The sequence below is a fragment of the Malania oleifera genome, chromosome 1 (genome assembly GCF_029873635.1).
Source record: "Malania oleifera isolate guangnan ecotype guangnan chromosome 1, ASM2987363v1, whole genome shotgun sequence".
Taxonomy (NCBI): Eukaryota; Viridiplantae; Streptophyta; class Magnoliopsida; order Santalales; family Ximeniaceae; genus Malania; species Malania oleifera.
Genome location: NC_080417.1, coordinates 73,031,508 through 73,044,921, shown reverse-complemented (window position 1 = coordinate 73,044,921; position 13,414 = coordinate 73,031,508). Strand labels below are relative to the sequence as shown.

Here is a 13,414-nt window from a genome sequence, read left to right as displayed (position 1 = left end):
TGTTAATAGCCCTGTGTATATAAATTTGATTTAAGTCATGTAGTAATGAAATTTGTTTCTTCAATGCAAACCACAACTCAAATTCCCAACAACTCAAAATTTAAATAAACTCTTAGTTAATTTGTCTTGGGGTGTTAACCAATCAACGTACTCCCTTTGAGGTTTTCGCAAAGTATTGATCAACCAACGTACTCCCTTTCGGTTTCCGCAATCCCAAAAAAAAATTAAACTTAAGCTTATTTAAAATCCAATCCACGTAGTTTTTATGATTAGGAAATTATAATCATCCACGCAGTTAATATATGCTGAAAATAAAGAGAGTACAAGAAAGAGACTGACACCGGGTTTTTACAAGGTTCGACTTATCCCCAGCCTACATCCTCGCCTTAGACAAACCACCTAAGGATTCACTAAACCAGTTCTTTTCTGGGTAGAACAAAACTATTACACACTCCTTCAGTAGGCTAGAGTAATCACCTCTCCAAGCGATACCCCACGCTTGGGCACTCCTTCAATGGGCTAAAGTAATCACCTTCCAAGCGATACCCCACTTGGTCAACGATCCAAATACCTTGAATCGTCCAAGAATTACAAGAAATACGAAATAAACGTTGTGTACAAGAACATTCTTAAACAGAGCAGATTAGTACAAATTCAACACTATGTACTTCAAGAATTTAAATATCAATATGAAATACATTTGAAACTCAAAAGAGATTTCACCAATTTTTCCTTCTAGATGAGAATCAACAATTCAGAAACACAGAAAAGGATTGATCAATTGCTTCCATAAAATCTCAACAATTCAGATGTGCAAAGATGAGAGCATGAGAGCTTTAAGAGTATGAGAGTTTTAGTTTTGAGAATTGAGTTTCAATTGCTTGGTATAATTTGATTTGCAAAACCATGTATTTATAGAATTTTTAGAGTGAGTTTTCTTGTTTCCCAAGTTGCTTGGAGTGTCCCCCAAGTTTTTATAATGTTTAAATTTGAAAAAAAAAAATTTAGAATTTTCCCGTTGAGGTCTAAAATTTGAATTCTTGTAGGGTCAGTTGGCTGGACAGGCAACTGGGTAAGCATTTTATATAGGGTTAGTCAGCTGGACAGACGACTGAGACCTTTATGTCAGCCATAAATTAATTCCATCAAATTGTCAATCGGCTGATTGAACACAGTTCCAAAGTGTCAATCAGCTGGCCTTGTCAATTGGCTGACTGATCATAGGTCAAAATGGTCAATCAGCTAGGCAGTTATTCAACTTGTTATATTTATGTTAGTCGACGGAGAAATGTCAGAGTATTCTAGTCAGTCGGCTGACTAGTCAATTTTTTTCTTTTTATTTTTTAAGATTTTAAAGCTTTTGTTATTTGAAAAACTTAAATGTGACTTTTCAAAACATTATCCGGGGTTTTCAAAAACTGGTCTCTAAGTCGTTGTTGCATCTTAATGTGCTTCAACATACTTCAAGAGATATTTAAAATATGAAGCACTTACATAAAGACTTCTTAAGAATTTTGACATTCTAAGTACTTAAGTTTTCATGCTTGTTTTTCTTTAAGCTCTCTTACTTTACTTCAAGCATTGATATACTTTAAGCTCTTTACTATCCATGCTCTCATATTTTTCAAGCTTTGATAAATCATCCTTAAATCCATGCTTTAAGCTTCATATGATCATCCTTCTTTCAAATATAAGCTTTCATGAATCTTTCTGTACACTTGACCTTACTTTCTCATAGTTAAGTCCTAATATGTCATCACTTAACTAAATATGTTAAGTTCCACTTATTTGTTAGCATCAAAACAGGATGTTAAGCCTTGTAGGGCCAATAGGACTGACTAATGCTCCTGCTGCATTTATGGACCTGATAAATAGGATGTTCCATCAATATCTGGATCGATTTGACCGCCTTTGGGTTCGAACAGGTTGTGGTAGGCAAATCGTACTACAAACACATTAAATTTGACTTAGCCTGGTCGTAGGCCAGCCATGGCTAAGTCTCGCCTTTGGGTCGCACAACCCGATTATATGGGATTATTACATGATGATATATGATCGTCCATTCAAGAAAAATTCCTTATGTACATATGTATATGATGTTTCAATTATTGCAAAGAACTATGTATCATGATACAACATGTTTGAAAAGGAAATATATGTTTTCAAATATATACATAAGTGTGAGTACAGAATTACAAGTTTTATTGGTTAAAGTTAATTATTTAATGGATGTGTTTTTTGGATACTAAAACTCATGTTGCCATACACTGATAATAATCTATTCCGTCTTACTGAGAGATATCTCACTCCTATAATTTCTAACATTTCAGGAAATTCCGGAAATCAAGCCTAAAGTGCCCCAGGCTAGGGCTGATTAGAGTTTGTTTAGGGTAAGTTTTTGTGAGACACAGTTATGTAAATGGGTATACTTAGTGTTTTGAGGGATGTATTTATGGACTTGTGGGGAAATATGTATGTATTTTGGGTGACAGTAGAACTCTAGTATTGTATTTGGAGTTTGTACACGTATGTTCCACTGTGTTGTGTGGGAAGAGTTTTGGACAGGTGTACCTGGTGCCCACTTCGGGTATCAGGTTGTTATATTGTGGTATTAGAGATTGTATGAAGAATAGCATTCTGGGCCCCACACTGTTCGGAGCGCGAGCTTGTTTTTATACTGTTATTGTTTTATGGGTCATCAAAGTTGTGGTATCAAAGCTTATTTATGGTAGAATTTCATAGAGCCTTACATGGGCACTAGGCGGTAGACAACCTAAAATGTTTCGCCAATGGTATACTCACCATTTTTGCATTGTTTATGCTAAACCTCTCCAACACCTTCTCAACAAAGCTCATATGGGATAACAACAATCTCCTAGTGGCTCCGTCCCTATGAATCTCCGTCCTAAGAATTTTCTTGGCCACATCCAAATATTTCATGTAAAGCTCTTTGCTCAATGAGGTTTTCAGATTGTTGACCTCAGTCAAGCTCCTCGCAGTAATTAACATGTCATCAACATAAAACAACAAAAAAAATGAGTGAACCATCCTCAAGATTCTTCACATAAACATAGCAATCATACTCACACCTCTTATAGCCAATCCGGATCATGTAGGAGTCAAACCACTTGTACCATTGCCTCAGAGGCTGCTTCAGTCCGTAAAATGATTTTCACAATTTATAACAAGTGCTCCTGTCCAGGTTGAGTGAACCCTTCTGATTGTACCATGTAAATCAGCACCTCCAAATCACCATAGAAAAATGTTGTCTTACACCCATATACTCCAAATACATGTCGAAATGCGCCACCAACCCCAACACTACCCTAATGGAAGTGTGTCTGACCACATAGGAGAAGATTTCATCATAATCAACCTATTTCCTCTATGAATAACCCTTTGCTACTAATTGAGCCTTGAACTTTTCTCCTTCTTTTTCTGATACTGCTTCTTTCTTCCTATACACCCATTTGCAACTTATTGCTCTCTTCCCTTTTGGAAGCTCCACCAACATCCACGTCTGCATTTTATGTAAATACTCCATCTCTTCAACCATAGCACCCATCTATCTACTTTTCTCTTGGCTGTGCACCACCTTCTGAAAAGTAGTAGGATCCCCCCCCCCTACTAGTAATGAGTGCATACAAAACCAGATCATCAAATTCGGACCTAGGAGGTAGCTTGACAATGCGTTTGGGCCTGTCTATAGTTATACTGCATTGATGCTAGTCTCCTAAGCTAGAACTCTCTGTGTTATGCACATTGTCCTCTCCACCTTAAGTCTCTAACTCCACTTGCACCACATGCTCATTGCTACTGCAATTTTCTGGCACCTATTTCTTTTTTTCTTCCTCGGTACACTGCAACATGGCTTTCTCATGGAAAATCACATCTCTACCGATCACCACCTTATTTGCCTTCAAATCCCATAGCTTAAACTATTTCACCCCTTTATGATATCGTAGAAATATGCACTGTTTAGACTTTGCATCAAACTTCAATCTCTCCTTATTAGAAACGTGCACATGGGTTGGACATCCAAACACCCTCAAATCAGAGTAGTCTACCGCGTTTCCTATCCATACCTCCTCTACAACTTTCCCATCTAGTGCTACCCTTGGTGATTTGTTATTCAAAAAACATGTTATATTTACTACCTCTGCCCAGAAGTTCTTTGCAAGCCCTATATTCAATCCGAAAGACCGAGCCCTTCAGCTATAGTTCGATTCATGCTTTCCACCACACCATTTTGTTGTGGTGTCTTGCGTACTGTAAAATGTCTCCTCATGCCATACTGCTCGCACAACTTCATGAACCTCGAATAAGTGTACTGAGTTCCATTGTCTGTCTTGAGGAATTTAATCTTCCTTTCGGTCTTATTTTCCACCCCATCTTTCCACAATTTGAACCTAACAAATGTTTCTAACTTGTGCTGCATGAAGTACTCCTAGACCTTTCGTGAGTAATCATCGATAAAACTCACGAAGTACTTATGTCCTCCTCGTGATGCCACCTTTACCGACCCCAAACATCTGAATGAATATAGTCAAGAATCTCCTCCGTCTCGTGTGTGGCTATCTTGAACTGCACCTTATTCTGTTTTCCAAGAACATAATGCCTGCAAAAATTTAGCTTGCTTGCTTTGACACCCTTTAAAAGATTTCTCTTATGAAGCTCTATCATCCTACACTCACCCATATGCCCTAACTGCATATGCCACACGATAGTTATTTCCGACTCAAACTCCGCAGGTGCAGCTCCACCTACAATTGTGGTACCTCACAGTGTATAGATATTCCCTAGTACTTTCTGCCCCTTCATCACGATTAGAACACCCTTACTCACCTTTATTACCCCACTTTCAAACTTGTAACTAAACTCATTACAATTTAAAGTGCCCAATGAAATCAAATTCTTCCTTGACTTTGGTAAATGCCCAACATCATATAAAGTTCTCACCACACCATCAAACATTTTGATTTTGATATTCCTTGTTCCAATAATTTTGTATGAAGCATCATTTCCCATTAGAACATAACCAGAATTTACCAACTTGTAAGTGGTGAACCAGTCTTTGTTGGACGTTATGTGATGGGAGCACGCCGAATCTAAGATCCAAGAATTTATGAGACCATCTAAACCGGATGAAACTGAAAGCATATCACCATCACTGCTCCCTAAGTCTCCTTCCTCCACTACATTCGCCGATTTTGATGAACCTTCTTTATTTTCTGCATTCCCCTTCTTCCTCCCAAGACAATCCAGTTTTATGTGTCCCTTTTTCCCACACTTAAAACACAGTACTTCTTTCCTCTTCCTAGAACTGGATTGAGCCTTATTTTTACTCGGTCCACTCTAGAACTTGCTTCTCCCATGATCCTGATGACCTTTCACCACAAGCCCTTCACTTTGAAAATTCTCATCACTAGCTTTCTTCCTTTAATGAAAACCCAAAAGAGCACTTGTGATATCCTCCAACTCCAGAGTTTCCTTTCCCTGTGTCAGAGTCGTAACCAGATTTTCATACGTAGGAGACATAGGTAGGGAATTCAGCAGCATCAACGTCATGTCTTTGTCCTCGAACTTCACATCAACCTGCTTCAGATTACTGATGATCTGATTGAATACGTTAATGTGTTGATTCAGATATGAACCCTCTGCCATCTTAAGCCCATACAGTTTTTGGTTAAGATACAACTTGTTCGTCAATGACTTGGACATATATCGACTCTCCATTTTCAGCCAAACTACCATCGGTGATTCCTTATCCATGACATGATGCATCATGTCATCAGCCAGACAAAACTTGATAGTCGCCACAGCCTCCGCTTCCAATTCCTTCTAACTCATGTTGTCCATGCCTTCCGACTAGCTCTAGTATAATGTCTTCACCATACCTTACTGCACCAACAAGTACTTAGCCCTCCTCTGCCATAGCCCAAAATTTCCCAATTTGTCGAACTTGACAATATCGAATTTTGAAGAAGAAATCTCAGTCATTGTAACCAATAGCTTTGATATCAATTTGTTGTGCAAAATCAATGCACAACAAAAAATCAAATCAGATTGTGCAATGCATCAACCAACGAAGAACAATATGGAAAAACAATCACACACATATGATAAAGAAAGCAAATAAATAATGATACATAAAATTTACATGGTTCGGTAATGTGCCTATGTCTATGAGAGCAAGCAACTGAATTTTCACTATCAATCTACAAACAAGGGTTATAATATATAGTTTTTATGCTAACCCTACACATACAAAAGACTTAGAAATTTCCCTAAGTACCCTTGTAGCAATCCTCGGAGGTTTTGCCTCTGAATCTCCAACCTACTGATCTTCCCAATTCAAAATTCGAAATCAGCACCAAAATAAACCATCGACGGTTTATTCCCGAGGATAAACCGTCGATGAAATCGTCGACCAAACTGTCGACTATTTCCTCCTGCAGCCCAACTTCCTTGTTTTTTTTCACCATGCTTTCCCTGTGCATGTGTTCTACCCAATATATGCCACAAACTCCAAAAATGTGTATTTGTAATATTAAATCAAATGACATCGAATGATTTAATAATCATCATATGTCACAAAGGATTCTTATTTTAAACCTCAAATATATTAGAATAAGGTTTAGGTTTTAAGGAATTTAAAATACCAAACCTCATGTCATATTTTAATTTTCTTGTTCAAGAGTTTGTGTATTCACAATTAATACTTTAATTTGAATATCTTATCATTGTGTGGACCTTACTTTGTTGTATTCAAGCCAATTTGTCACTACCATCAAAGAAAGGGGTTGTAATTGGTGTCACAACCTCTATAAAAGCAAAGATTTAAAAAGTTTCACTTAATCATATTAGAACATCAAGATGGTTGAGATCTTGAGAGAGCGAACATAAACTTGAATATTCAAACCACTATGAACAATATGCATATCCCTTTCCTTTACTCTATTTAGTGCTTTAATTTGTGTGATGATGTTTAAGCATTTTTTGCATTTTTTTTAAATTCTTAATGAAGAACTTAACTTTTAATTAGGCTTAAATCATCTCCCTCTTGGTTTGCCTTTGGAATACACTACTACAACATGCCGCAGGGCTTGCCTAACTAATATGAGTCCCACGATTGCCTCAACTTGAATGGCACACTTGAGAACAAAATACTATGATAAATAAGATGCGATATGGACAAATATAATTAATGAAATTGCCACTAGCTTGTTAGTTTCCTAGCTATTTCCATTGTTACATGACCTATTTACTACCAATTGATTGGTTTTAAACTAAACTTAGGTCCAAACATTAGTCATAGTTTGGGTGCTACCAAAGTACTAAAACTGGCATCTCCTACACGCCCATCTCATGAATGGTACCAATTAACCTCATATTGTTTTAAGTTGAATTAGTTAACATCTAAATAGCTCAAGTTTATTATAGCTTATAACCATTCAAATATTAAATCCTTACACATCTATCTAGAATTCCATTTAGACACGAAACAGTTCATCTCACCTCAAGAAAATACAAAGGGACTATATTGCCCCCCCTATTTTAAAACATTATTAATTATGTCTAATGTAGATCAATATTTTTCAATGATGTTGATATTCTATTTATACACATCATTGTAAATTTTGTCCTTGCAACTTCAACTAAACGGTTGGATGAAAGTTAATGTTGATCAAAATTTAAGAGACAACTTTGAAAGTACGGAGACAAGTGGACTCTGTCATGATTGGTGTTTGGAGGATTGAGTTTTCATATTTGAGGGGATCAGTCTTGAATATTGATTTTCCATAAGATATATCCTTTCATTGGCTTGGAGACAAAATTTATGTTTAAAGTTATTCTCGAATCTTGAAACTCAACATTTCATCGAAAATTTTACTTCCGAACTCATCCTCTATGACTTTACAGGAACAATGATAAAACCAAACCTTAAGTCCCACTAGGTGGGAACGACTATATGAATCATTTTCCGCTGATTTATGCGATCATAAACCATTTCTTTTGATAGATTTAGGACTATTAAATCCTTACTCACTATCTCCTTCCAAGTTATTTTGTGTCTATCTCTACCCCTTCTAGTACCCCCCCCCCAAACAGTAACTAACTCACTCTTGCTCACTGGCGCACTATTTGGCCTACGTTACAAGTGTCTATACCATCTCAGTTATCCCTCCCTTATCTTCTTTTCTATAGGAGCTGCACTTAACTTACCGTAAATATGTTCATTCCTTAATTTATTTTTCAGTGTTATACTACTTATCCATTTAAACATTCTTATCTTGATAACTTTTACTTTTGGATATTTTATTTTTTCGTCGCCTAGCATTCTGATCCATATAACTTAGTTGGTCTTGTAGCCGTCTTATAAAACTTTCCTTTTAATTTTAAGGGTATTCTACGGTTACAAAATACACTTAAAGCATTTTTCCATTTTACATAATTTATGCATTACATAATCTTCAATAGACATCAAATTTTACGTACATATCCTCTAAGGTGGTAACCAGTCTCTGACTTGACAAAACTTGAAGCTAGCATCGCCAACCCAGGAAAGAATTTGGTCTTCTCTAAAAAATTTAGATTCCCCACACTCCGTAAAACATAAATATAGTATCTTATTTTCTAGATAACTTGTCTTTTGTTATTTAATTTCCAAAGTAACCAAAAATACTTCACAATGCGCAGGGGCCATCCTAAAAAATGCAGTCTCCTTGGGGAACCCACATGACTTTGTTCTTACGATTTTTGGAACCGTGCTACCAGTTACGTTTTGTCGACACGGCCACAAGACGGGCTGCTTCGGAGGAGAGGCATCTTTGACAAGTTACCAGCTTTCCTTGATTTTGATTCGCATTGCTTTATTTATGACATGCTGTATTTATGTAACTTCGTTTCTCTAACTTTAATCCCTTTTGCTGTAACGCAATTTTGGTATTACAAAAAAATAAATAAATAAATAAAAATTTTGATGCATGGCCATGGAAACATACAAAACTACGCAAGTTCCACTACAGAATCTCAAAAATACTTATATAACATTGAGTGAACATTACAGCAAAAGACGGGGAATGGTAAAATAAAATCAAACAGTTTAATCCTATCACAGAAAGGCAACATGAACCAATGCCAAAAAGGCATGAAAAAGAAAGCTCGCAAGTTAATTTAACAAAATTATTTCTCAGGGCACTGATTCATTGGGGCTGGGAAGTTCTAATTTGTGGCTTAATATTGTCTGTGTGCAGCTGTGTGAGAGTCTCCGAGAACAATTCTGCCGTGGCCTTAGTCATGGTTTGATGTTGAGAAGTCAACATGGGCGCCAAAGGCTGAGTTTTGTATATTTGAGCAAGTGCAGGATCGTCACTAAATTCATCATTGTAAGTAGCAGCAGCTTCCATAGGAACAGTAGCTATTGACTGAGATTGGTGATGCATCTGAGGAGAAATCATAAATTGCTTATTTTGGTCTGGGGGCACATGACTAAGGGGGTTTCCATCTGGGGCTGTCCTACGAACTTTGGATGATAAAACAGGCATGGGGGAAGCTGTTGCGACTTCATTGAAGGCTACTGCAGGAGGGACCATAGAAGTGCTTGGTGGAGGGACCATGGAAGTGTTTGGATGCCCAGGGAGTTGAGTAGAAGCTGTTGACACACCTGCGACCAAATTACCATGCATGGGTAAATTGTAAGCTGGTGTATGCCCGACAGGCAGTAAGTAAACTGGGTGGGGCTGATTGGGCTGATAAGGGAACTGGTGATGCGGCAGCTGCTGCAGCTGTGGATGATACATTTGATGGTAAGAAGAGACTGGCAGTGAGCCAGTATGATAGTGAGAGATGTAATGAGCACCAGCAGGAACATATTGTAATTCTTGTGGCAGTTGTTGCTGATTCAATTGTGTGGCCATTGTATAGCTGGAGACCTGAACTGGTTTCTGCACATGGATCCCAGGGGAGAGATAAGAGCTGTTGGCCTCCAATTCAACAGGGTTTGAAAAAACCCTGCTGTCAATAGTCTCTTGATAGTTTCCAAACTGAGGATGAATAACGGCATTCGCAACATCCATATCACTACAAATATGAACAAACAAATGCACACACCCAATCAAGATTCCTTTTAGGCTAATTGAGATCTTATTTATCCAAAAGCGAGAAGGAAAATCTGATACAATGGGAAAAAAAAAAAAAGGAAAACCCCAAAACAAGCATATGCTGCAAGAGAAATAAGCAACAAAGAGGAACAAACCAGCAACAAATCCTGGCTACCATAGGAAATAGCAACACCAGCAAAATAAAGGGAGAATAAATCTTGCAAGGCAACACCCTCTGTGCTGAAGCTACCCTCCTAAATCAGGGTTCAAGTAGGGCATGCTTTATGAAGCTTTACCCCTATGATTTTAACGGGTTTTTTTTCTGTCTCTTAGAGACATCCCAATGATCAAAGTTTAGAACTTCCATGACTAAGGTTCCAACTTCAAATCTTGAAAATCATGAGGGGTGAGAAAGGCATGAAATGTGACATGGGCAGTCTCCAATGGCATAGCCCAGGCATAATAAGATTTATGATGGGTGTCTTCATTGCATGGTAAATGCTGAATCAGTGACCACAACTTTCTGCACTGCCCCTGGACCAGGAACCTTTGGAGTGTGCCTTTCTCCTTTTCTGGACAGCAGTGGGCCACTGCCAGTTCAGTGGGAGGGGAACTTTTGGGCTTGGAAACTGGAAAGATATTTGTGCCACCGAAGAGAATAGGAATGCTTTGACTCTCATCCCTCTCGCAAGCCTTCAAAAGTTCATCGCCCAGCTTCATACTAGTAAAGATCAGTGGGTTGCTACTATTTCCAGCTGGCACAGTAGGCAGGTTTTGAATGATCCTAATGTAATTCTTGATTTTTGTGACATCCTGCAGGGGAGTTGATCCTTGTTCTGTTTGTATACTGGGTTGGCATCCCCTTAATAAAGTTCTTTTACTGAATGAAAAAAGGATCTCCAATGGACTTAAAACAAAAAAGTATATTTCCATGATATAGTAGTATTAGAGTAACACCTCAAGCATTAGGTCAAGGCTCAACCTCAAGCATACCCAACAGGCGACCCAAGAAAGATAAGAAAATAGTGTGCTGATGAGAAAACAAGCTAACAACCTATTGTGCCTAAAACTCCAATCAGAGGCTTGCCACCAACAGTGGGAAAAACATTAAGCCTTTCCCTAACATAAGCAGCTTCAAAATGAAACACAGAATCTTTAAACTACGGGAGAAACCACCATGCATTCCGTTGTTTCCTTTTCTCCAAATATGATAAATTCATACAGATCAAGCAAGCTTAATTATAATTGGAGACCAACTATAAACCATTTTTAGTCATACAGATTTACTTGTGCAAATCGGCAATTAAATCAAGCAAGCTTAATTATAATTGGAGACCAACTATAAACCATTTTGTCATACAGATTTACTTGTGCCAATCGCCAATTAAAATTCTCTAATGTTTCCGTCAGAGGAAAAACTTACCGGGAAGGAGGTTGTGATTATTGTGATTGACCCAGAACAAAATGTTGAGATTTACGCTTCTGAATTATTATTATTATTATTTCGGTTAGAGGACTTAGACAAACGTAGTTTGAGAGGAAATTTTTTTTTATTCCCACCTAACTTACATTTTCTCAGAAAACAAACACCAAAAAAGAAAGAGTACCTTTCAATTGGATCTGATGTAGGCAATTTAACCTTCTTATCGAAGCCAACCCCAGCATCATCGACATGAGCCCTAATAGGGGGCAAATTAGACATCGAAACCGAAGATGACGTCGACCCAAAAGACGAATTGGTCTCCAAGACTAACGATTCAGCGACTGAACCCGAACCCACACCATGTCCACCATCACCACCGCCATGACCTGAACCCTCGTTCTGAGCTTCCACATCCACATTCGAATCTAAATTACCAACAGCATCAACGCCAAACAGAGAATTCGAAGGATCCCGATCTGCGTATCGCCCCTTGGGAACAATATTTGTATTTCTAAGCGCGTCTAAGAACCAAGTTTCCGACTCGGAGTTGCCGAGAATTGACTCCGCCGAGGTGGGTTTTGCGGAAAATAGGAAGAGGCGGAGGCGAGATGCCGTCGGCGAGTTGGCGATGCGATCGTACTCGTCCAGCATGTTTTCGAAGTCTTCATCGGTGGCGACGGAGACGAGCGAATCGAGGTCGTGACCGGGGAGCTGGTACTTCAGAATGAAGGGACGGTTGAGAAGGAGTGTGGCGGCGAGATGGGAGGTGAGGGAGGATAGGGTGGCGCCACGGCGATCCACTGCAACGATGCGGGTGTCTCCGCCCGCGTAACTGAGGGCCTTGTCGTGGGGGCGGGGAACTATTTGACCGCCATGGCTGCACATCAGACGCAGTTTAGCACAGGGTATCGGCGGGACAGAATCCGCCGCGGCGGCAGCGGCAGCGGCGGCGGCGGTGGAAATGGACACCGGAGGTGGCAGGTCCATTAAGTGGGTCTCTAGGTAGATGACAGACAGGAAGAAAACGAAGGGTTTGGTGGCTTATATATAGGACGCTTTTATATTTAATAATTTAAATTTCACATAATAAACCTTAATGCAAAAAAAAAAAAAAAAAAAATGTGCAATTAAGTTATTACTAACAATTTCAAAGCAAAATTTAGTCACTACCATACCCTTTTAATGGAGCAAATTACATAATTCATAGTTCATGCTTTATTTGATTATAGCATTGTAGTTTTAATTTCAACAATAATATTTTTTTAACTTGCAATTAAGCTCCAATATTATTCTTATATATGTTAATATATCTCCCTAAAATACCCTTATACCCTTATATGCCTCATTCTCCTATAAAAATGGCCTTGTAAGTTGTATGTGTGCAAAAATATTAATAAAGTTTTTTTTAATCTTAACATGGTATCAGAGTCAAGTTAACCTAATTTTTTTTTCTCTTAAAACCTCCTTCTCCCGCTTGGCCGCCGTTCCTGCTCGCTGTCGTCCTCGTCCGGTGTCATCCCCATTCCTGGTCGCTATCATCCCTGTCATTTCCCGCTTGTTGTCGTCCCCATCTGGTTTCCTGCTCGCTGTCCGCCGTCGCCATTAGAGCTTTGCTTCAGACTCTCTGTCCTCGCTAATCGTCTGAAGCTCCACAGTCACCGTCAATCTTCAGACGATCCTCTGCAGCGGCAACGATCGAACGACCCCTCTCCCTCTGTAAACAACGCCGCATCTGCCGCAGAAGTCGTAACCTACATTTGAGATTCCGTCGCCTCCACCAGGGGCTCCATCCGGGAGGACTCTTCGGCCGACGGAGCAAAGGACGCCATTATATTCCCCCTGTGCGAGAGCAAAAGAGAGTACAGAGCCCATAGCAGAAGAAGCGTAG

The 13,414-nt window shown here is 38.9% G+C and overlaps 1 protein-coding gene across 1 annotated transcript; it reads right to left on the bottom strand.

The window, feature by feature from the left end:
* Positions 1 to 9,024: 9,024 nt before the first annotated feature.
* On the bottom strand, positions 9,025 to 12,558 carry LOC131159204 (protein PAL OF QUIRKY-like). Its single transcript, XM_058113927.1, has 2 exons — positions 11,711 to 12,558; positions 9,025 to 10,083 (listed from the first exon to the last, which is right to left on the bottom strand). Exons 1-2 carry the CDS (start codon positions 12,511 to 12,513, stop codon positions 9,207 to 9,209), a joined length of 1,680 nt encoding a protein of 559 aa, XP_057969910.1. The 5' UTR covers positions 12,514 to 12,558; the 3' UTR covers positions 9,025 to 9,206.
* Between the last annotated feature and the right edge of the window lie 856 nt (positions 12,559 to 13,414).

Coding starts and splice junctions, on each gene's coding strand:
- LOC131159204 (XM_058113927.1), bottom strand. CDS start 12,513: ATGGACCTGCCACCTCCGGTGTCCATTTCCACCGCCGCCGCCGCTGCC. Junction 10,084..11,710: donor ACATCAGATCCAATTGAAAG/GTACTCTTTCTT, acceptor TCATATTTGTAG/TGATATGGATGTTGCGAATG.